General features: G+C 39.0%; 2 protein-coding genes across 2 annotated transcripts; one reads left to right on the top strand and one right to left on the bottom strand.

Moving 5' to 3' along the window:
• eif2d (eukaryotic translation initiation factor 2D) lies at window positions 1-19277 on the top strand. The gene is made up of 15 exons (XM_060881857.1): window positions 1-174; window positions 2037-2227; window positions 3905-3988; window positions 4086-4176; window positions 5904-6011; window positions 6961-7223; window positions 8301-8418; window positions 9025-9070; window positions 9519-9625; window positions 10813-10968; window positions 11196-11285; window positions 17658-17753; window positions 18153-18273; window positions 18807-18981; window positions 19073-19277. The coding sequence occupies exons 1-15, from the start codon at window positions 119-121 to the stop codon at window positions 19141-19143; spliced, it is 1773 nt and encodes a 590-aa protein (XP_060737840.1). The 5' UTR covers window positions 1-118; the 3' UTR covers window positions 19144-19277.
• A 3449-nt stretch (window positions 19278-22726) lies between these two features.
• On the bottom strand, window positions 22727-24224 carry LOC132853187 (neuropeptides capa receptor-like). The gene is made up of 2 exons (XM_060880690.1): window positions 24185-24224; window positions 22727-23648 (listed from the first exon to the last, which is right to left on the bottom strand). The coding sequence occupies exon 2, from the start codon at window positions 23638-23640 to the stop codon at window positions 22738-22740; it is 903 nt and encodes a 300-aa protein (XP_060736673.1). The 5' UTR covers window positions 23641-23648; window positions 24185-24224; the 3' UTR covers window positions 22727-22737.
• Between the last annotated feature and the right edge of the window lie 251 nt (window positions 24225-24475).

Raw genomic sequence — 24475 nt, forward strand, 5'->3', positions numbered from 1 at the left:
CACGCTTATGCTTGCGATGGTTGGCTAATAAATTGTAGCATGTTTGACACAAGTGTATTCCAGGCATTAGATTGTCGCATTTCCTTAACTAGGTAAAACAAATAAAATACACAGCAGGATGTTTACAAAAGCGTTTCGCGTGAAGTCCAATACCGTTATCAAAGGATCCGACAGGTTTGTACCTAACCAGTACAGCGCGAGCGCGTTAGCTATAAGGTGCTGAATGCTGTAATCACATTTGACTCACTGTACACTCCGTTGGGGCACTACATAGGGTACGAGAATAAGACCCTTACATCTTAAGTGCACGTCTTGTTAGTCTGCTAGGATGTTATTTGGGATTAGGCTCGGGGGTTTTAGTGACACGTTTGTGTGTTTAAGGATTATTTTTATTTATATTTGTTGCATATTGAAACAGCTGACTTTCACATTTGCATATTTAGTTTTTCCTCATCTTTTTTTTTTAACGTTATAGAACATACATAAAAAGCTCTAATGAAATACAGGGAGAACTAATTTAGGTTTAAAAAAAATATCAATAAACTAACAGAAGATAAGGAATGAATTGTTGACATTGCAGCATTAATTATTGTTGTATAATTTTTTTGGTCAGTTGTCTAGAAATATTGAGGAAACCTACAATATTCTCAGAGTTAGCATTGACCTTTAAAAGCAAATCCTGAGGTGTTTTATTACTTGTGAACCACAGCTGTTTGCCAACAGTTTGAAATTTGTTTATCTAAATTTATTAAAGAATGTCATGTCATACTTTTATCCGTTTAAAGCTACATTTAATATTGTGGAATGTCTATGGGACAGCCCATTATCATCTCAGCAGTGACGTACATTTCCTCAGAAGTAGTGGGGAAGTTGTGACCTAATGGTTAGAGAGTCTGACTCCTAACCCTAAGGTTGTGGGTTCGAGTCTTGGGCCGGCCACGACTGAGGTGCCCTTGAGCAAGGCACCGAACCCCCCCAACTGCTCCCCGGGCGACGCAGAATAAATGGCTGCCCACTGCTCTGGGTGTGTGTTCATGTTGTGTGTGTGTGTTCACTGCTGTGTGTGTGCACTTTGGATGGGTTAAACGTAGAGAACAAATTCTGAGTATGGGTCACTATACTTAGCTGTATGTCACTTCACTAAGTCTTTTTTTCCCAGTGAAATTAATAAGGCCATAATGCAGTTTGTTTTGTTAGAAAAAACAACAGATTTCTGCTCACACTCCTTCATCCTGATACCACATACTGTTTCAAATCGCTGACACTGATTTCTGCTCACACTCCTCCATTCTGATACCACGTACTGTTTCAAATCACTGACACTGGTTGATTTCTGCTCACACTCCTCCATCCTGATACGACGTACTGTTTCAAATCACTGACACTGGTTGATTTCTGCTCACACTCCTCCATCCTGATACCACGTACTGTTTCAAATCACTGACACTGGTTGATTTCTGCTCACACTCCTCCATCCTGATACCACGTACTGTTTCGAATCGCTGACACTGGAGAATCCTTCCATTAATGTTAACTAAACATCTCCTTCCAAAAAGCATCAACATATCACAAGTTATACTTTTATTTGTGCTAAATAACCGTTTACTATCAGATGATTCTATGGAGATTGTGTCCAAGTCTCTGTGAATTAGTTGTTAATATAGAAACAAGAATGTGTATATTAATATACATTCGTGACTTGAGGTGCTGTAATAGGAAGCTAATAAACTCTGTTGTATTTCCTTTCTCAGCAGGCATGTTGTGATAAGTCATTCATTCATTCATTCATTCATTCATCTTCTACCGCTTATCCGAACTTCCTCGGGTCACGGGGAGCCTGTGCCTATCTCAGGCTGTTGTGATAAGTAATAGTCAAAAATAAAGAGATGCTGGAGTCACATGATGTCATACTAGTAATGTTGTTCATCAGCCATAGTGTCCAGCAAGCATCAGCATATGTTTATATTTCCTCAGAAATAAAAATTATTTCATAAATAATTAATTTCCTCCCTCATTCATGTGTGTCTGTCCCGCAGGAGGAAGCTGAGGGCGGACGTCTCCGCCGCGTTTCCGTCCCTGTCTGCCGAGCAGCTCAATGAGCTCATACCCAACAAAGAAGAACTGAACGTTGTAAAAATCTACACACACAAAGGAGATGCTGTCACTCTGTATGTGCTCCACAGGAACCCAGTGTTCTTCCAGCTGGAGAAACAGCTGTACCCTACAGGTGTAGTATACACCACTACAGCACAGGATCATTACATGTAGCACTGTGTTCAAAATAATAACACGTGTGGTCAAGATGAACATCTTTTTGTGCTGATTAATAAAGCAGCTCATATTTCACATGCTCGCTTTATCTTTTTACGTAGTTAACGTAGCGCATTGTTTTTAGTTAAAATAGGACATGGATATTGAGAGGTAGTAGAGTTTTCTACATAATTAAGTGATCTTAGTAATACACTCTCCTCGCTCCCTGAAACATGAATTAAGGATTTCTCACTCCTTTGATGGCAGGTAGGATGGCAGTAGTGGCTCAAGCAGTTAAGGCTCAGGGTGGTTGATCGTTCAAGCCCCAGCACTGTCAAGCTGCCACTGTTGGGCAACTGAGCAATATTCTTAACCCTCTCTGCTTCGGGGGGCTTTATCATAGCTACCCGTTTGCTCTAACCACCAACCTCCTCAGTTTTGATTTGGGTTGCAAAATTCCAGGAATTTTCAAGGCTGGAAACTTTCCATGGGATTTAACGGGAATATATGGGAATTAAAGGGAATATATGGAAATAAACTGGGAATTTTTTAAAAAAAATGCAGAGTTGCCTATAACAAGGAACTTAAATGTAGTTAAAAAAATGCATTTATAGCATGATTTAATGCAATTTAAGTTGATTTTGTACCCTGCATTTCTCGGTCACTTGCACACAGCACACTGCTTACTGGAGGGCCATTGAGCACAGAGAGAATGCACAGTAACACTTTATTTTAGGTTTTCAACTTAACTAGTTGCTTATTAGCATGAATATTAATTGAATATTGGCTATTTATTAGTACTTATAAAGCACATATTAATGTCTTATTCTGCATTACCTTATTCTACATTCTTAATTGTACCCAATACCTAAACTTAATAACTACCTTACTAACTCTTAATAAGCAGTAAATTAGGAGTGTTACCACATGCACAGATAATTTGATGACCCCACACACACTCAATGACCCCCCTGAAATAAAATAATCTATAAAATAATGTTTATTACAATTTTTAAGTTTATTATGTTTATTACAAGAATAATAATGTTTATTATGCTTTTGTGTTACTCAATGAAAGAATCAATTGAAGTTCTACTTACAATTAAATCAGTCAAGACGTCATTTTTAAAATTTGTATTACCTTGCATGCATGTCTGCTTATGACCAAACAAAATGTTTATTTATGTTTGTAAATGATATAGTTTATACAAATTTCCCTATATTACAAATAATTCCCATAAATTCCTGTAAATTCCCATAAATTCCTGTAAAGTTTCCAATTTGGAATATTTCCAAAATTCCCCAGATTAAGTTCCCGTGGAAAGTTTCCGGAAATTTACCGGAAACTTTCTGCCCCTTTGCAACCCTAGTTTTGATATGAAAGAAAAGAACTGCACCATGCTGTAATGTATATGTGGTGATAATAAAGGTTTCTATCCCTCCAGTTTTATTTATTTCATTTCTTTTATACATTGTAAATAGATTTGTGGTTCAACATTTGGTATAGACACATGTTATGGACGGATTCTTGGGCTGGATAAACACTGATGCAGACTGTACTCTAAGGTCCTACTGTATATATGTAGATACGATTACTTCCGGAAACGTCCGTTATATCTGATTCTGTTATTTTTATTATCCATATTTTCATCAGTGTACACACTTTGGCGGTATCCTGATCTGTTACCCACCTTCACAACATGGCCTCCAGTGGTACAGAAACTAACTGGTGGGGCAGGTGAGATGTTCTGGTGAATAAATGTGAGTGAGTGTGTGTGTGTGTAAGAGAGAGAGATTGTGTGTGTGTTTACTTGGTTTTATTCTATCTTAAACAGACCTGATGCTTCCAGGAGTAGTGGTGTCTTCTGCAGGGCTACCAGATGTAAATCAAGGGGACTGCTGTGCGGTCAATGTTGTGTCAAACAGGTAAAGACTGACTTATATGTCTACTTAAAACACACGCATATCAAGAGTCATGTACAGTGAGGAAAATAAGTATTTGAACACCCTGCTATTTTGCAAGTTCTCCCACTTAGAAATCATGGAGGGGTCTGAAATTGTCATCGTAGGTGGATGTCCACTGTGAGAGACATAATCTAAAAAAAAAAAAAATCCAGAAATCATAATGTATGATTTTTTAACTATTTATTTGTATGATACAGCTGCAAATAAGTATTTGAACACCTGAGAAAATCAGTGTTAATATTTGGTACAGTAGTCTTTGTTTGCAATTACAGAGGTCAAACGTTTCCTGTAGTATTTCCACCAGGTTTGCACACACTGTAGGAGGGATTTTGGCCCACTCCTCCACAAAGATCTTCTCTAGAGCAGTCAGATTTCTGGCCTGTCGCTGAGAAACACGGAGTTTGAGCTCCCTTCAAAGATTCTCTATTGGGTTTAGGTCTGGAGACTGGCTAGGCCACGCCAGAACCTTGATATGCTTCTTGCAGAGCCACTCCTTGGTTATCCTGGCTGTGTGCTTCTTGTCATTGTCATGTTGGAAGACCCAGCCTCGACCCATCTTCAATGCTCTAACTGAGGGAAGGAGGTTGTTCCCCAAAATCTCGCAATACATGGCCCCGGTCATCCTCTCCTTAATACAGTGCAGTCGCCCTGTCCCATGTGCAGAAAAACATGTGCTACCACCCCCATGCTTCACAGTAGGGATGGTGTTCTTGGGATGTTACTCATCATTCTTCTTCCTCCAAACACGTTTAGTGGAATTATGACCAAAAAGTTCTATTTTGGTCTCATCTGACCACATGACTTTCTCCCATGACTCCTCTGGATCATCCAAATGGTCATTGGCAAACTTAAGACGGGCCTGGACATGTGCTGGTTTAAGCAGGGGAAACTTCTGTGCCATGCATAGTTCAAACCATGACGTTTTAGTGTATTACCAACAGTAACCTTGGAAACGGTGGTCCCTGCTCTTTTCAGGTCATTGACCAGCTCCTCCCGTGTAGTTCTGGGCTGATTTCTCACCTTTCTTAGGATCATTGAGACCCCATGAGGTGAGATCTTGCATGGAGCCCCAGTCCGAGGGAGATTGACGGTCATGTTTAGCTTCTTCCATTTTCTAATGATTGCTCCAACAGTGGAGCTTTTTTCACCAAACTGCTTGGCAATTTCCCCGTAGCCCTTTCCAGCCTTGTGGAGGTGTACAATTTTGTCTCTAGTGTCTTTGGACAGCTCTTTGGTCTTGGCCATGTTAGTAGTTGGATTCTTACTGATTGTATGGAGTGAACAGGTGTCTTTATGCAGCTAACGACCTCATACAGGTGCATCTATTTTAGGATAATAAATGGAGTGGAGGTGGACATTTTAAAGGCAGACTAACAGGTCTTTGAGGGTCAGAATTCTAGCTGATAGGTGTTCAAATACTTATTTGCAGCTGTATCATACAAATAAATAGTTAAAAAATCATATATTGTGATTTCTGGATTTTTTTTTTAGATTATGTCTCTGCTAAATGCCGTAAATGTAAATGTCTCTCACAGTGGACATGCACCTACGATGACAATTTCAGACCCCTCCATGATTTCCAAGTGGGAGAACTTGCAAAATAGCAGGGCTTCTTTAATTACAGTGAAACCAGAGCTCAGCCCAAACGATTCGAGCAAGTCGAGTTGATTGTTTGCTTGATTACACAGAGCTCCTGTTGCTGTGGGAACTGCAGCCATGTCGAGCAGAGAGATGAGGACTGGCGGGATGAAGGGAAAAGGAGTAAATGTGTTACACACGTACATGGACCAGCTGTGGTATGAATCTCGCAAATTCCTAGACACAACAAAATGTTGGCACCAAAATAAAAAACACAGAAATTACAGTGTTTTAAGAAAATGTAAAGGAATGTGTGTGTGTGTGTGTGTGTGTCTCTCTCTCTCTCTCTCTCTCTCTCTCTCTCTCTCTCTCTCTCTTTCGTCCACTGTCTTCGGTATCTGTCTCATTGACTGTCTCTCTGACTCTCTGGGTCTCTGTTACAGTGTTTGGGTCACAATTGTAAATGTGTGTGTCTCTCTCTGTCAGACTCTGTGTCAGATTCTGTTGGTCTCTGCCTCTGTCTCTGTCTGTCTCTCTTACTCTCTCTGTCTGGCACGCTCTCTCTCTTTCTGCCTCTCTCTTTCTCACTTGCTCTCTCTCTCTCTCTCTCTCTCTCTCTCTCTCTCTCTCTCTCTCTCTCTCTCTCTCTCTCTCTCTCTCTCTCTCTCTCTCTCTGTCTCTCTCTGTCCGTCTCTGTGTCTGTGTCTCTGACAGTCTCTCTTTGATTGTCTACCAGTGTTTGTCACTGTAGATGTCTGTCTCATCCTCAATTAGTCTCTGTGTGTCTCTGTCCATCTGTGTGTCTGGCTGTCATTCTCTGTCCATCTGTTTCTGACTGTCAGTCTCTGCCCGTCTGTGTCTATCTTTCTTTCTGGCTATTTGTCACTCTTTCTCTCTGTGTCTCTTTCTCACTCCAACTCTCTGCCGCTGTTTCTGTCTGTCTGTCTAACTCTGTGTGTGCTTTTCCACTCTACTGTTTTTACTGGGTTGTCCTCGGCCAGATAAAGACGCTCTTTATGTCCTACAGTCTTACAGACACATTATGAAATTAAAAAAAATTCTCACAAAATCTTGTTTCACATTGCAAGTGTGTTTAAAATTAGTCTTTGCCTTGTGCTGTGATTTGATATTTATTGCCTTCATCTACTTGTTAATTTTCTCCCACAGGGCTTTTGGGGATAAATCCGCTCCTCCTGTTATCCCTGTCACTGATCCTTCGGTCCAGGCCGAGGCAGACATGGACAGAGAGGAAAGCGGTGAAGAGGGAACAGAAGATTTGGCTCAGGAGAGAGAAGGACAGAATGACTGCGGGACGGCTGCGGTGGAATCGTCTTGTCAAAACATCCAGAATCTTAGCCTCCGAGAGGAAGAGAAAGAAGAGGACACAGAGGATGTGCAGGGAGAAGAAGAGGATTCAAGGTCTCCACAAGGCAAGTTCTCACGTCTGAGAGTGCATCTCGATAGGAAGGAATTAGTGTTAAAGGTGCCCTTCCACACAAAACCGTTTTTACTTGGATTTTTTGATATGTGTTAGGTCCATATGTGTTTGTGTTGTGTCGTGAAATTGAAAACGAACTGTTACCTCCCCGGTCAGTTCTAGCCACTTAAAAGAAATAAGGGGAGAAATCAGGTCAGTTGGAAAAGCTGCTCAGTGTGACGTAGTAATGATTGAGCTCATTACTATTCATGAGCTCTCCCACTTGAGACCGCGCCCCCAGAATTCGTGTAGCTCAGTGAGTTTCCTATACAGCAAGGATGGCTGAACGTCAACGGGATGGCTGAACGTCTACTTATTGCGCTGGGTGAATGAATATTCATGCTCTCATATCCTAGCGGTTAGCCAATCGGAGCCAAGCAACATAGCTCATTTGAATATTCATGAGAACTGGCGCAAATCGAGCTGAGTCTTCCTGCAGGCTTTCTATACCACACTAGAATGGCTTGAAACAAGGTAACCAAGGAATTTTTACCACAAAAGAATGCTACAGAGTCCATGGTAAACTTCAGACATTACCACAAAAGTAATGAAATACGTGTGGCAGGGCATCTTTAAGTCTGTACTGATCTCAGAAATGATTCTGACCTATTAGTTCCTAAGGAGCTCTTGGTTGCACAATTCAACTCGAATATGAAGTGTTGTAAAAGGACATTATTTACATTTACATTATTTCCTGTTCAGTGTCTCACAAATGAGAGGAGGAATCTCTCTACTGGTTCTAGGTCTGGTTCCTTTCAAGGTTTCTTCTTCATATCATCTCAGGGAGGTTTTTTTTGCCACAGTCACCTCATTCTTGCTCATATGGAATAAATGTTAGAGATAAGTAGTAACTTCATTTTAAATTCCTCTGTGAATCTGCTTTGATACGATGTCATTGGTTAAAAGCGCTATGCACATAAATAGAATTAAATCGATCTGAAGAATTCAATATCTCCGTCTTTCTTACGTCTCTCGCCTTAATCCCTCATCATGTAAATACTGACCATGTTTTTCTGTCCTCTCTCTACAGAACAGATGGACTCTCTGCTGTTGCAGTGCTTCCTCCATGCTCTCAAGAGTAAAGTGAAGAAGTCAGAGCTCCCTCTGCTGACCGGCACCTTTCTGCGCAAGCACATGGCGTCATGCTGGTAACAACAAACAAACAAACACAAACAAACAAACAAACAAACTCATCCTGTCTCAGTAAAAAGCTAGCATTTTTGTGATAGTTAGTAAGTCAGAATTGTGCTTAAAAGGAAAGATTGCAATAAGGGGACTTAAATATCTCTATAATTAACTTTTAAAAAATATACTTTGGTTAATTTTATTTTTTACATATAGTGTTAGAATAAAAATGAAAAAAAAATTTTTTTTTCCTTTTACAAATTTACAGAATTTTAAAAAGTGATGCAACTTGTGATGTTTTTATTACCTTTGTGTACAATACCAGTGAAGACACTTTCTCTGATAGCTGGACTAATGTTCGATGTGTTTTTGAAAATTGCCTTCTCTAGTATCACAGAATTGACTTGATTTTGCATTCATTTCTGCAATCACAAAGCCATGTAAATCCACCTCAAACCCCTTCGTTTTTATGGCACGTTGTTCTAGCCTGGGTGTCTGATCCTATGTTACGCATTAATATCATATTTTGGCTTTTACAGTTTACAACAAATCCAACAAGATTTTATTTTTTAATCCGTGTTTTTACTTTAGGTTTCCTTATCTGATTTCTCTCACCTTGTCTTTTACAGTCCTAAAGGAAAAAACCTTGACATAAAAAAATCCAGCTATAAAAAGGTTAGTAAAAGTGACTGAATTGAGACCATGTTTATTTTAGTCGCCCTGTTTTTATCTCTCTCTCGGTCTCTCTCTTTTTCTAATCTGTATCTCCCTCTCTTTCTCTCTTTCTCTGTCTCTCTCTCTGCCTCTCTCTCTCACTCTCTCTCTCTCTCACTCTCTCTCTCTTGCTCTCTCACCCTCTCTCACTCTCTCACACTCTGTCTCTCTCTCTCTCTCTCTCTCTCACTATCTCTCTCTCACTCTCTCTCTCACTCTCTCTCTCTCTCTCTCACACACACACACACACACTCTCTCTCTCTCTCTCTCTCACTATCTCTCTCTCACTCACTCTCTCACTATCTCTCTCACTCTCTCGCGCTCTCTCTCTCTCTCTCTCTCTCTCTCTCTCTCTCTCTCTCTCTCTCTCTCTCTCTCTCTCTCTCTCACTATCCCCCCCCATTCCCAGCTCTCGAAGTTCCTGCAGTCGATGCAGAAGGAACACAATCTTGTTCGAGTTAAGGAGTTGAGTAAAGGAGTGGACAGCATCGTAGAGGTCGACTGGAAGAACCCTAAGTACATTCACTTTAACAGAAATCAGTTTTTATCTCTGTATATGTTATACAGCCGTGTGCAGCATTAGTTTTAATATTAATTGGGACATATGGGTAAAATGTATTATGCTGCTAAAATCCCATTCACACAGCCAATCTCTAGCTTGACTTCTAATCATACGTTGTCATACGTTCAGTCCAGATCCGGAATCAGTTTAGACGATCGTTTCTCCTTAAAGATTTATCACATCGATTGCTAAAAACTACAGTACATGTTTGTTCCATGAATGATGGACGACGCTTTTGAGATTTGGGCCACAAATGGTTTGGTCTAACTGTCTGATCTTTATATTGATGGACATTTTGTGCCCTTTGAACAAATCCCAATTTTATTTGCAACTTTGGAACTTTGTAGCATTGAATTTGAATTATTTCTTATGTAAATCAGTCCAAAAGCAGACTCTAAGCAGGATCTATTACGTATGTAGGATTTAACATCTATAGGTCTTCTCAGAAATAATTGGGACACAGACTTAGACGAACCGATTTCAGAAGACGTCTGGTACAAAATAATTCAGGGAATTTTTTTCATCATCCATTTGCCTTAGAAATGCTGTAATACAGTTTAAAATTGAACACCTTTTACATTGGACAAAAGTCAGACTTTCTAAGATTAAAGCTAACATAGATCCCACATGTGACTTTACATGTTCTGGACCAGTATTTTTAAGACCTTCTCTGGGCTTTTTGGAGAGCTGGTAGATCCATTCCCATTTGTTGCATTGTTTGGTGTGGCCTCGGAAAACACTAGTCTTAGTAAAAGGAAAATTAGGATACCGAATCCACCGACTGGATCAAGGGAAGTCATGGTTCATCTTAAGCTGGAGAAAATTAGATATACAGTCAGACGGTCTGTAATATGCTGCTCCAGCAGGCATGAAGTAGACATTATAGTAGATTCTTCTGTGCTGATTATTTAGGAGCTAATCCACCTTATAGTGAAAACATTCTCAGCCTTGGTCAATGTGTATAGTGGACATATGTGTAAGTTTAAACATGAAGTGTATATCCAGTTAAAGCGTTTGTTTCATGTAAGTCAATAAACATTAAAGATATTTTCTTAATCTTTTTATTTACCTGTGGGGAAGATTAATCGAATCCTGGGCATGTGTACACAACTTGCTCTAATAAGTACACACTTCCTTTCAGGTTGTCTTCTTTCTGCGTGCCGTTGGACTGGGAGCCCCCAGAGGAGTGCAGTGAGGATCGAGAGAACTGCGAGGAGGTCTATAAACCCCCTGAAATCACTCTGCTGTATGGGGTCACCGCACGTCTGGAGCCTCTGTTCCAAGATGTGCAGAAAAAGTGAGCGTTTTTGAATCGAGTTTGTTAGAACATCATTAGCAATAAATGACTCGTACTTGTTTTCTATTTGCCTTGTATTTTGTGGATATCAACAACACAGCAGGTCTCAGTGTGATTGTTGATCACCACCATCCTCCTCCTCCTCATTATTATTATTATTATTATTATTATTAATCTTTATCTTGGTGTGCTGTTGTGTATTTAGTTTGTGACCCTATCTGTTTCAGAAAGGGTGCAGTGTTGCAGGCTCATGAGGTGAGGAGCTTCATCACCGATTATGTGAAAAAAAACGAGCTCGTCCATGACACGAATAAAAGGTACACAGATTTTCTTTCAAATAGACAGTCAGCTTCTATCTAATCTACTGCCTATTAGATGTCATTCTGAGATGGATACAGGGCCAAAACCAGTTACTGTTAAATTAGCACTCCTGAACATCCGTTCATTAAAGAACAAATCATTTTTAGTTAATGATCTTATCACCACTAACCACCTGGACTTCATGTTTCTAAATGAAACCTGGTTAGATGACAGCTGCAGCGCTACAGTCCTCAATGAATCAGCCTCACCCAACTTTACGTTTATAAGTGTCTGTAGAGCTGTTAGAAGAGGTGGAGGAATAGCTGCTTTATTCAAAGATGCGTTTCAATGCAAGCAAGTGTTACTTGGTGATTACCAGTCTTTTGAATATTTGTGTATTGCTCTAAAACAGGGGTCACCAACCTTTTTAAGACTGAGGGCTACTTCAAGGGAACTGAGTAGTACGAAGGGCTACCTGTTTGATAAAAAACTTCCTCAATAGCAAAATTGCACAGATCACTTTTTAATAATAATAATAATAATAATAATAATAATAATAATAATAATAATATGGTGAAGAGACTGCTCACATGTCAATGTTAATTATTCCCCACAATTATTAACAATGATTTATACAACAATGACGGTAGGAATATTTAAACATGCAACATTTATTTATGTTTATCTGTTCCAACATTTGAAAGTCAGGAAGTAATGTCAAGGAAATCATTATTCATGTCACAACAAGTTATCTAGTCTTTTTTGAACAATTTTTCACATTTCTGTGCACCATTTTTAGTTTAATGTTATGGTGTTTTCAATGAACATGTTATCTCTTCTTTGTCTGTAAATGTCTGTTAGTGGGAAGCCTGGCACTGCATTCTGCTCACCAGTGTACTGTAATCTGGTGAATAATTTGACACTGCAAGTCTGAGTGAGTCTTGTAAATGTGCATCAGTAAGGCGTGTTCTGTGTTAGTTCTTGATAAAGTTCGTTAGAAAAGGCTGATTCACAGAGATAGGTTGAACCAAAAAGGCATGCAACTTTCATAGCTGCTGTGCATACACCACTGTACTTTTCTGTGTCCACAAGGCACCAAAAGTTTGATGCAGACTGATGGGCTTTGAGGTGAAGGTCATTTTGCAACGTTAGGATCTTTACCTGTCCAGCATCCAAGTTGAACAGAGCACTTAGTTGCTCAGCAGTGCATGTCATGTCGACTTGTATGAAAGGATTTTTAACGTCTTTTTCTGTCCTTAATGCTCCACCGGGTGGGTAGTTAGCATTGAAACTTTCGTGACGCAGACTGAAGTGTCTTGCCACATTGTGCCGCTTTGCCGTCTCAACAGTCGTCCCGCAAATGAGACACACACACTTTCCTTTGACAGGCGTAAAAAAGAACTCTTCCTCCCAAACACCGTTAAAATGGTATGTTTTCTGTCGCTTTTCTGCCATGTTTTTGGGGGTAAATCACAACTGACTCCTCATTGTTGCTGCACCGCTTCCTTGTGTCAGGAGTCGGATGTGACGTGCGCGCAATATGACATTTGACTTCAGAAAAGGCCAGAGTTCGTTATATACATAAAACATTTTTGTTAACATTTTTTTTAAATTAAATGAAATTAAATATGGTCATTTTAAAATCTACATTAAGGCAAGCATTTTTTATTCAAAAACTACAGCAAGAAAATCTTTTTAGACGGAACTATATTTTGACCAGTGCTATTTTTAGAACATGCCTCGCGGGCGCCTTAAGTGCTCCTTGCGGGCGACCAGTTGCCCGCGGGCACTGCGTTGGTGACCCCTGCTCTAAAAGGTACACCGCGCATTCTGTTTACAATTATTTATAGGCCTCCCAAATCCACCCCAACTTTTGTTGATGAATTCACAGAACTTTTATCAACAATCTCCTCTGAATTTGATTATTTTGTTATTGCTGGAGATTTCAACATTCATATAGACAATGCAGAAAACAATACTGCAATTGAACTGTTAAATGTTTTAAACACACTTGATCTGACACAGCACGTGCAAGGTCCTACACACAATAGGGGACACACTCTTGATCTGCTCATTAGCAAGGGTCTAAACATTTCATCCACCGTTATCAAGGACGAAGCGCTATCTGACCATTTCTGTGTTTACTTTGATTTATTGATCTGTCCTGCCACTGATGCTAGATCTGTCTATGTCAAAAAAAGGTTCATAAATGAAAACACCAGTGAGGTATTTATGAATGCTATATCAATGTTGCCAAACATATCGGCAGACTCTGTTGATGTTCTCCTTGAAAATTTTAACTTAAAAGTTAAAGATGCTATTGATGGTATAGCTCCAGTAAAGGTCAGGATGATCACTGGCAGACATAAAGCACCTTGGAGAAACACAACAGCTGTACAGAGCATGAAAAGAACATGCAGAAAAGCTGAACGTATGTGGCGGAAAACAAAACTTGAAGTACATTATAGCATCTATAAGGACAGTCTTCGTGCTTTCAATGTAGAACTAGGCACAGCTAGACAGATCTTCTTCTCAAACATTATAAACAACAACATAAACAACACTCGCACTCTTTTTGCTACTGTAGAGAGACTAACAACACCCCCCAAATCAAGTTCCTAGTGAAATGCTCTCTGACAACAAATGCAATGAGTTTGCAACCTTTTTCTCTGAGAAAATCAGTAATATCAGAATGGCAATAAATGCGGCCTCATATTGTAATGTGGTCAGTCAGACCTCATTACAACAACCTCAGAAATTTGTCATTTTCTCAGAATTTGACATAATTGATATAAAAACCGCCTTGATGCCCGATGACGCCTGAGATAGGCACAGGCTCCCCGTGACCCGAGGTAGTTCGGATAAGCGGTAGAAGATGAATGAATGAATGAATGATATAAAAACCTTGGAAGAAACAGTACATCTTAAAGCATCAACTTGCAGCCTTGACACCCTCCCTACATCCTTTCTCAAAAAGGTACTTAACTGTTTAGAAACTGACCTCTTAAAAATAGTAAATGCCTCTTTGCTCACAGGCACTTTTCCAGAGTCCCTAAAAACGGCAGTTGTTAAGCCTCTCCTAAAAAAGGAGTAACCTAGACAAAAGCATACTTAGCAACTACAGACCAATCTCAAATCTTCCTTTTATAGGCAAGATCATTGAAAAGGTTGTTTTCAATCAGCTGAACAAATTCTTAAACTCAAATGGCTATCTGGACAATTTTCAATCTGGTTTCCGCCAGCATCACAGCACAGAGACAGTGCACATAAAGATAATAAATGATATTCGCTTAAACTCTGATTCAGGTAGAATATCAGTGCTGGTGCTACTAGATCTTAGTGCTGCCTTTGACACGGTAGATCACACCATACTCTTACATAGACTGGAAAACTGGCAGGGTTCTCACGCGTCCTGGAAATTCTGGACTGACCAATGTTCCAGTCCTGGAAAACACATGGAAAATGAGAGAAAACATAAATTGTCCTGGAAAAAATCTTGTCCAGGAAAATTCTTATTTTTAAATGTTCTTGATCATTTAAAGAACAGTTTACAACTGGTCGAAACAATTAACGTTAGTAACAGAAAGCGCTCTGTTCAGGGACGCTGAGTTTTGACGGGTTTTTTGTTATGCTGTTTAATCTCGCTGTGACGGATGACGCTGTCTTGTGTTGGCGGTTTCATGTGCTAGGAATGGTTTAAGTGCTCGAATGTTTTCAGCAAATGGTGACGGGTAAGCAGGTTATATTAACCTTGTTAATCTGAATATCATGTGCAAGGGGAATGCACAGCAAACTAAAGCATGCATGACGGCATTGGCCTGAGAAAGGAGAGGGTGTTAATATGTGCGGTCTTTTTATTTTATAAATGTTGAAATTTCATTCACATGACATGACTTCATTTACTGACTTCTGAAAACAGAGGACAGGAAATTTGCAGACAATCTAGCAAAGACCTACAAGCAACCACTGTAGATGTTGAAAGTGGCAGTCAGGAAAGCACAGCTTTTCAAGTATCCAATACAAATGAAGAGGCAACATGCTCAGGCCCACAAAGCAACTCAACACTGTCAAAGTTCTTTTCCAGCCAAGCTGTGCTTGAAGCCGAGATTTGTTGGGTAATCAAAATGGTCAGGTCACACTACTCATTCAACTCCAGCTCTGATGTGTCAGTCATTTTTAATCAAATGTTCCCAGACAGTGGTATTTCCTTTGAAGTTCTGTGCTCATCGATGGGTAGAAGACTTGGCAGTTGCAGAGAGAGCAATCGAAATTTGGCCCACAGTGCAGATGTACATCAACAGCCATTGGAAACTTCCGAAAAGTAAAGTTCCATCATCAGCATCATACTGCACAGTAAAGGAGGCTACTGCAGACCCTCTTTTTGTAGCTAAGCTCCATTTTTTTGCATTTGTTGCTAGACAGCTGAAGCCATTTTTGGAAAAATTCCAGACAGACACTCCAATGGTTCCTTTTTTAGCAAAGGAGCTCCAGTCAACCACGAGAGGCTTGCTATCAAGCTATATCAAAAGGGAAGAACTGGAAAAGTTAAAGACACCTCTCCAACTGCTAATACTAGATCCACGAGACAAAGCAAACCATGTACCACTTAAACAGCTTGACACTGGATTTGGTACGAAGCAAGCTTTAGAAAAGGCATCTGAAAAGCTCTTTTTTTCCTAAATTTGAAATGTCCTGGAAAATGGTCTCTGAAAAAGAGTGGGAACCCTGACTGGGTAGGGCTTTCTGGGATGGTCCTCAAATGGTTTAAATCATACCTAAAAGGGAGAGGTTACTATGTGCACATAGGTAACCATAAATCTGAATGGACATCCATGACATGTGGAGTCCCACAGGGCTCAATTCTTGCACCGCTTCTCTTTAATTTGTACATGCTCCCAATTGGTCAAATAATGAAAAAGAACCAAATTGCTTACCACAGCTATGCAGATGACACCCAGATATAATGTACTTAGCCCTGTCCCCTAATGACTACAGCCCCATTGACTCTCTATGTAAGTGCATTGATGAAATTAACAGTTGGATGAGTCAAAACGTCCTCCAGTTAAACAAAGACAAAAACCGAAGTCATTGTATTCGGAAATAAAGATGAAACTCTCAAGGTTAACACACACCTTGACTCTAGGGGTCTAAAGACACAAAATAAAGTCAGAAATCATGGTGTATTTTTAGAGTCTGACCTTAATTTCAGTGGCCATGTGAAAGCAATAAGCAAATCAGCTTACTACCATCTCAGAAATATAGCCAGAATTAGATGTTTTGTCTCAAGACAGGACTTAGAGAAACTTGTCCATGCTTTCATCACCAGCAGGGTGGATTATTGCAATGGACTCCTTACTGGGATCCCCAAAAAAGACCATTAGACAGCTGCAGCTCATACAGAACGCTGCTACCAGAATTCTGACCAGAACCAAAAAATCTGAGCACATCACTCCAGTCCTCAGGTCCTTACACTGGCTTCCAGTTACATTTAGAATAGATTTTAAAGTATTGTTACTCTTTAATAAACCACTTCATGGCTTAGGACCGAAATACATTACAGATATGCTAATTAAATATAAACCAAGCAGACTACTCAGATCATTAGGATCAGGTCAGTTAGAGATACCAAGGGTTCACTCAAAACAAGGTGCGTCAGCATTTAGTTATTATGCCACCTATAGCTGGAATCAGCTTCCAGAAGAGATCAGATGTGCTTTAACAGTAGACACTTTTAAATCAAGATTAAAAACACATCTGTTTAACAGTTTTATTCTTTTTTAACATATTTTAAACTGTTTTTTATTGAAATCACATTTATTTTTATATCTTTAATTGTTCTTTGTTTTTATTATGATTTTATCATATGTCTCTTATTTTTACATATATTTTTTTGCTCTCTTATAAACTGTTTTCTAATTTCTATGTAAAGCACTTTGAATGACCTCTGTGTATGAAATGTGCTATACAAATAAACTTGCCTTGCCATGCCTTCTTGAATATCTAAAACTGGAAAAAAAGTCTAGGGCATTCTACACTGCAAATGAAGTATTTCATTGATTATTAGTATTTTTATTGTTACTAATCAATTTAGCAATTTTATTCAAGGAAACTTGTGTATCTAGCGAATAATGTCATTTTAAAATATTTAGTTATAACAGCTAAATATAAAGAACAAACCTGGGAACATGTGCATCACTGATTGATTGATTGATTAATACTATTAATTTACTCGTTTTGCTATCAGTATTTCAGCGGGGACAAAAACAACATGTATTATTACTTTTCTTCTTCTTCTTCTTCCTCATCTTCTTATTCTTCTTATTATTATATAGAAATGCCAAACTGGTAAGTTGATGCCTCTTTTTCCTGTGTTCCTCCTTATTTGGCAGTTATGTGAATATCAGCCCTGTGCTGTGTGACTGCTTACTGGACAAATCGGAGTATCAGGAGGTCGAGGTGTTAAAATGGGACGATCTTTTCAGCCGGTAAACTCCATTTTCTAGATTCTATATGTTTCTAGATACAGTTAATTTTTTTCTGATTGAACAGCTAGTATGAGTCTGATGGTTCTGGCAGCTGTTGAATTATAATTCTTAACTTAATGAAGTGAGACTGTTTATCGAACCGGAGTCATGTTATTGTGGTGAATTGTGCATGAGGTTATTTAAAAGGGAAACCAATTACAGTTCTTGAGCATCCGTGTTAGATAGGCAGATACATTCAGAATCCAAAACGGAGGACTTACGTGGAGTATATGACTTAAAAGCGTACTTCTAATCCGCAGCTAGAGGAGTGCATGATGTACTGATTAGCAATATATATAATTAGTTGATTAGTGGAACAGCGTATAGTGTGTATTAAAGCCCCCTTGGCTGTGTTTTCAGGACTCTGAGCAGGATGCAGTCGTGCCATCAGATGCAGTTTCCAGGCCAGGCTCCTGTGGTCCGGAAAGGGCAGGTGGAGCCCATCGATATCACTGTAGCCTCCAGAGGCTCAAACAAGAAGGTATGAATCAGACTGATTAACAACAGAAGCCATGTTCAGTCGCTTATGACAGGAGGGCAACCAGCCACATGCTGCCTGTGTTTCTGGATCAGGGATGTATTTCATTGTATCGTTGAACTTGTTTCAGCTGAAATCCTAGAATCATCTCTACATCATTTCATATTTGTCTTAATGTTCACTGGGTTAATGATTGTCAGCTCTTAATATTTGATACTGACTATCGATCACTTAGTTCTGCAAACAGTAATTATTACACAGTTCAGGTCAGAAGTTTACATCTGCAATATAATGATGATAAATAAAAATAAGGGATCAAATATGCAAAAGATGTTGGGAAACGAAAATGTGCAGGGCCTAGAGGATATTTCTGAAGGTTTTGTGGACAGATTAACTGCTCAGGACAAACTGGGACTCATGAAAATCTTAAAAGCAGCTGTTTATATAGTCATTATAGGTTTTTTTTAGCTGGAAGAATAAATCTGAGTGTTTAAAGTGCATGTGTCTTCCCGCCCCGATTCTGCTTGTCTGATCAGGTGACGATAATAAAGAACTTGGAGGTGTTCGGGATCGAGCCGGCGGTGGTAGCAGACGCCTTGCAGCGTCTAGTCCAGGCCAGTTCCGTCCTCCACGATGTCCCCGGTGCCAAAGAGCGGCAGCTGGTGCAGATCCAAGGCAACCAGGTGCATCACGTCGGCAAACTACTGCTAGGTAAAGCTCATGTCAACATAACCACTTAGATGTGTTTGTTTACTCTTATGCTTCCTTATCATTTATTTTGTTTTGTTTTGTTATTTTATAGAGCAATATCAGATCCCTCGCAAATACATCCAGGGTTTGGATAAAGCTCTGAAAGCAGGCAAGAAGAAATAACAGGCGTCCCACACTAGTCTGTACATTGCTGTAACATGAACATAAACTACTGGCTTGGAATTCATCAGTTGTGTCCTAGGACTACTCCACTGGCATACCTTCAATCATGGAATAAAACATTAGTACAAAACCCATTGGACAGCCTTCTGTATTGTTTTTTTAATCATTATTTTAATGTACAGAAAGATGCAAGTAAAACACATGCTTTTCAAGAAGACTGCCATGGTTACAGTAATGCTATAATAACACTACTGTCATGGTTACAGTAATGCTATAATAACACACCCTATAAGAAGTTTTTTCTGTCTCTGTCTTGTAAACTTGGCACGTTGTAAACGTATGATGTCAAACATCAGAAGGGGAAAACCGTAATCTCAGTGTTGACTGTGGCATGGTTGTTGTTGGTAGATATCTGGGTTGAACATATTAGACTTTATGATGTGAAAGGAATTGCTATCACACACAAAAGACCTCTCGTTTATGAGACAGGGCAGAGGAGACTGGCCAGATCAGTTCGAGCGGACAGGAAGACTGGCGTAACTCAAATAACCAATATTCACAACTATGGCGAGCAGAAAAATCATCTCGGATCAGATCTTGAGAAGGATGGACTACAAAAGCTGAAAGCCATGATGACTTTCTGTTCTGTCTGTAAAGTAAAGGAATCTAAATCTACAGTGAGCACAGTGGCATCTTTCAGTCCTCAACTTTTCAAGCTCCTTCAACAATAAATTAAATTTGATCAGTTGCAGATATGTTATTAAATTAATGAAATTTTTCTCTCATGGTTGTTGACATTTTAACATAATGCATAATTTTATGGTAATTTGAACAGTAACATACAGTAACCCTTGATTAAAAATATAAAAAACACAAACGGACAGCAGGGAGATCTTTGGTTCGCTTCAGGAATATAGATCAGCTTTACTTTCATTAACTAATTATTCAATAACTGAGGCTGTGGTGACTCATAAGGCACTGGGTTGTTGATTGGAGGATCAGGGTTCGAGCTCCACTGTTGGACCCTTGAGCAGGTCCTTTAGCCCTCACTGATCCAGGGGTGCTGTATTATGGCTGACCCTGCGCTCTGACCCCAATATCCAACATTGGGATATGTGAAGAAAGCATTTCACTGTGCTGTAATGTACATGTGACAAAGTCGTCATCTTTTTAATTTAAACTAAAACTCCAAGAAGAAATATTATGCGAAAGACTAAAAAGAAATTAACTGTTGAGATTAACATGAACCATTTCATAATGCAGTTAATAAGTACTGAAAAATTGCTGCAAGGCTAGACACAGTAAATCTTGATCAATTTTGAAAATACAACAATCCTGAAAATCAGTAAGTAGGTTATAGATATGTAAAGAAATAAATATTCAGTATGACAAGAGGATGCTAATTTCAGGGTTTAAGATTTTATTTGTCACATACACAGTTATACAGTTTAAAAACTGCAAGTGCAACCTAAGAGTAATAATAAGAAATAAGAATTATATTAAAAATAAAAAAGAGATAGAGATAGAAAGAGAGAGCTGTAAAGGAACTACTTTCTCTCTTCAGCTCTAGTTCAAAGCTGCTTCCTGTATAATTACAGTCCATCACTCCTGACTTTATAGCATGCTAAAACAATACTTATGCAATAAATGTACCAAAATCCGCACTATAGAATATACAGCATCTGAACATAGTGCAAAGCAAAATAAACACGTTATATAATTAGGTTTCAAAATCCCTTATCTAATTAACTTATCCTATAAACATGGTGGAAATAAAAGTTATAATGTTGATTTTTTTTATCATTATAATACGTTGCACAGCAGTTTTTATTATACTATATGGCAGCTCTATGGAAACTCAACATCTATTTGCTTTGTTTTGTTGGTGAATCTGTTTGATGGCCTTGTTTTGAAGTGCATCTCTGCATTTTTAAAGGAAATTAAATTTCAAACGCAAACACAGCAACACTTCCTAACCAAATAAAAGACTCACAGATGCATCGCGTTTGCACAAAGGAGAAATTAAAGCCGGTTTATGGGGTTCGGTTTGACTGACCTGAAGCTGCAGATGAGATGAATAAAGGTGTGAAAAGAAAGTGCAGTGTATTTTATAAATGTTTGCAGAAAATGTTCATGAGCTTTTCCTTTACTTCAGACTGTATGACCAAACTCTACCAAGCTGCCACTGTTTGAGCCATAGCACTACCAAGCTGCCACTTGCCCTTGAGCCTCAGTGTGTCATAGACAAAAGCTTGGATATAAAGTAATACACCACAAAGTGTCACTACTTTTGTTATGGTAAACTGGAACTTAATTTGCATACAGAAGAAAAAGATTAGCATGTGTTGCTTGACCTTAATCTCTCCTTCACTACTTACACCACAACGTACAGCGTTGTTATTCTATTCTAAATGAAATATAATGCAAAAGCAGTGTTGAAAATTGGAGACAGTAAGACAATTTAAATACTATACGTTTTCTCATGATATCATCAGTTCTGGAGTCTGATTCGTCATTAGCTGTAGGTTCCAGAACAGAAGCGCCGGGATTTGTTCAAGGATAAACATCAATCTAATGCTTTTGCAATCATTTTCTTATACTCAGTGCTCATTCACAGGACCGTACTCTGATATGGTGATGTTTTCTGTAATGAGACATTTATTTTACATTTCTGAAAGGTCTTCAGTGTCAGCATCTGTAACAGTCTCCAAGATTTGTTGTACCTCTGGAGGAAGTCTTCAGGACAAAGGAGTCCATGTTCTCATTAACATGTGCTTTAACGATGAGAAGTTCACATAAGCACACAGCACTTTTCATGTAAGTCTGCTGTTCTTTGTGCCATAGACATACCACTGAGCAGCTCTATTACCTAACAACAACAACAACAACAATAATAATAATAATAATAATAATAGTTTGTAAAATAGTCCAGAATAATACAATTTTATTTTTAATTGAATGATGATTTTATGAATTTTTATTTTATTATTTATTTTATCACAGGATGAGCAGAAAAGCTAGACATGGAATAAATATAATAATTCCATCAAATGTATTGTGCAGTGAACTGAAATAAAATGAAATGAAATAGTAAACTGAATAATGAAACATGGAATTTATATTAATGTCCTTTTTGGAAGGCATGTACACTGTTTGCAGATGAAAATGTCACAAAAATCATTATTTTACTATATTTACAATACATTTTGCTTTAAAGCACTTGTAGTTTTTAGTTGTCTATAAACTTAAAGATCAGTAAAAAGCACAGTAGCTACTGTGGCTGCAATAAATTCAGAATAACACAGTGATACTGAAACAATAACAGCTAAAACTGAACCATATGAGTGAATAGGAAAATACATACAATGATATAGTGTATAATAAGATAAATCTGATCCGATTTGTCCACACATCATATTGCACTTCTGTTGGAAGAGATATTAATATGCATTGCAGTCTTAACTCTTAAGGGTTCTTCGGTTTCTCCTTCAGAGGAACACTTAGAGCTTTTGTGTTGGTGTTTTCATATGAGAGATGGATTCCTTGCAATTCCTAGCTAGGAGTGTTTACCTCATCCGCTTTCCAATCAGTGACTCATGTGTGTCCTGGTTTAACTTTTGTGACCAAGCAGCATCTCCACAGAAAATATTTGACACAGGTTATAACTTCCTGTCTGAATTTGGTTTGCGTGCATGCATATAAGTACATGTTAATGGCGGCATTGCTAAGGCTGATCATGGTCCCGATATCTGCTGCAACATTTATGCTCAGACTGTAATCATCACGATTCAATTGCCAGCCCTTAGTGCGCAGGATGATCTGAGTGATGGAGCGTGTGATGCTCAGCAACACGAAAGTCATGGAGACGGTCACCAAAAGCACCACAGACTTCCTTTTTCTTGAACGTAGCAGCGGTGTCACCTTTTGCCCTGATGTACATATTATGTGGACTCGGTTAATGAGAGAGATCTGGCGCAGAGTCAGGCCATTTAGGACGCCAATAATGACAAAGGGTAAAATGTAGGAGATTATTGTCTGCATGCTCACTATGCTGAGTGTGTACTGAGTGGTGGCATTGGGTTTATATATGCAGACCCAGCGTTGGAGATCTGGGCTGTACATGGATACGTATGCCCAGTAATAGGGCAATGCTAGCAAGTGACCAAGTGCAAAGATAATGCAGATGGTCCATAATGTACCATGAGGAATGCCAACTTTCTTCCTGAGATTGTAGGTGGTAATCGAGAGGAAACGCTCTGCAGTGAAGGCCACCACCAGCCATGTAGAGATGTTGGAGGCACCATAATTGAAGATGTCACGCAGGCTGCACCATGGTTCCCGAGACCAAAAGGGTTCCTCTGTGAGGTATTTAATGGAGAGCTCCAACACCACAATAAACACCAGGACAGCTGTGTCAGCTATGGAGATGGCCATCAGGTAGAAGGTGCTTGATTTGGAGAGCATGCATTTGCGTCTCCATAAAATCACGAAAGACATAATGTTAGCTACGGGGCAGAGGAAAACATCTGAATTCATTACTTCATTAATTCATTGCTCTTTGGAGTCATTTATAATTTAGAACGAGCTTCTTCACTAGCTTTCTGTCTATTGGTCTTGGGAAATAATGAACATTTTATGCTTCATAGAGTAGATTATACTTTAAGGTTGTCTAAAATTCATTAATGAGTCATGAAATGGCTGTAAAACCAAGTGATAAAATTCCTCTAGGATCATTGAAGGGTTTTTAGCCTCCTAACACCGGGTTTCATTTCAATGAAGCTACAGCTTCATTACAGTTGGGAATCGACTGAAGGCCACGATGAATTCAATACTGGTGAATCAATGGAGTGAAAACCTGCAAGCACCCCCGGACTTATGAACTAAAAAAATCTTCTCTCAAAAGGCTTTAGAGTTAACCTTTATTTCAAACAGTGAATACATGGAAACCATCACCAGCAACCTCTCATTCGCGTTGACATTTATCTATTAATATTTCCGATGCATGCTCTGTGTACAAATAAGTAACAGTGTAAATACTCACAGGGGATTCCGACGGCTGCAAGAGTAGGGTAGTAGACCCTCTGCAGGGGTATCATCCAGTGCTCTTGACCTTCCATTGCTCATCTCCGATAACAAATCCGTCTCCACTTTAACTTGAAAAAGACTCCATGGGTGGAGAAAGGAAATGGTTGGGCATCTATGTCCTGCCCACCTAACTGTTGTCAAGGAAACATGAGGTCATCTGGGATGTTTGTCAGTTCTGTTAATATTGACAATGCTGGTATAATTAGAACTTCGTTGGTAATCAAATCATAAAGATCACTTGTTTTTC

This window comes from Tachysurus vachellii, chromosome 11, assembly GCF_030014155.1.
Source record: "Tachysurus vachellii isolate PV-2020 chromosome 11, HZAU_Pvac_v1, whole genome shotgun sequence".
NCBI lineage: Eukaryota > Metazoa > Chordata > Actinopteri > Siluriformes > Bagridae > Tachysurus > Tachysurus vachellii.

Coding starts and splice junctions, on each gene's coding strand:
- LOC132853187 (XM_060880690.1), bottom strand. CDS start 23,640: ATGTCTTTCGTGATTTTATGGAGACGCAAATGCATGCTCTCCAAATCA.
- eif2d (XM_060881857.1), top strand. CDS start 119: ATGTTTACAAAAGCGTTTCGCGTGAAGTCCAATACCGTTATCAAAGGA. Junction 17,754..18,152: donor TGGGACGATCTTTTCAGCCG/GTAAACTCCATT, acceptor CTGTGTTTTCAG/GACTCTGAGCAGGATGCAGT. Junction 18,982..19,072: donor CGTCGGCAAACTACTGCTAG/GTAAAGCTCATG, acceptor GTTATTTTATAG/AGCAATATCAGATCCCTCGC.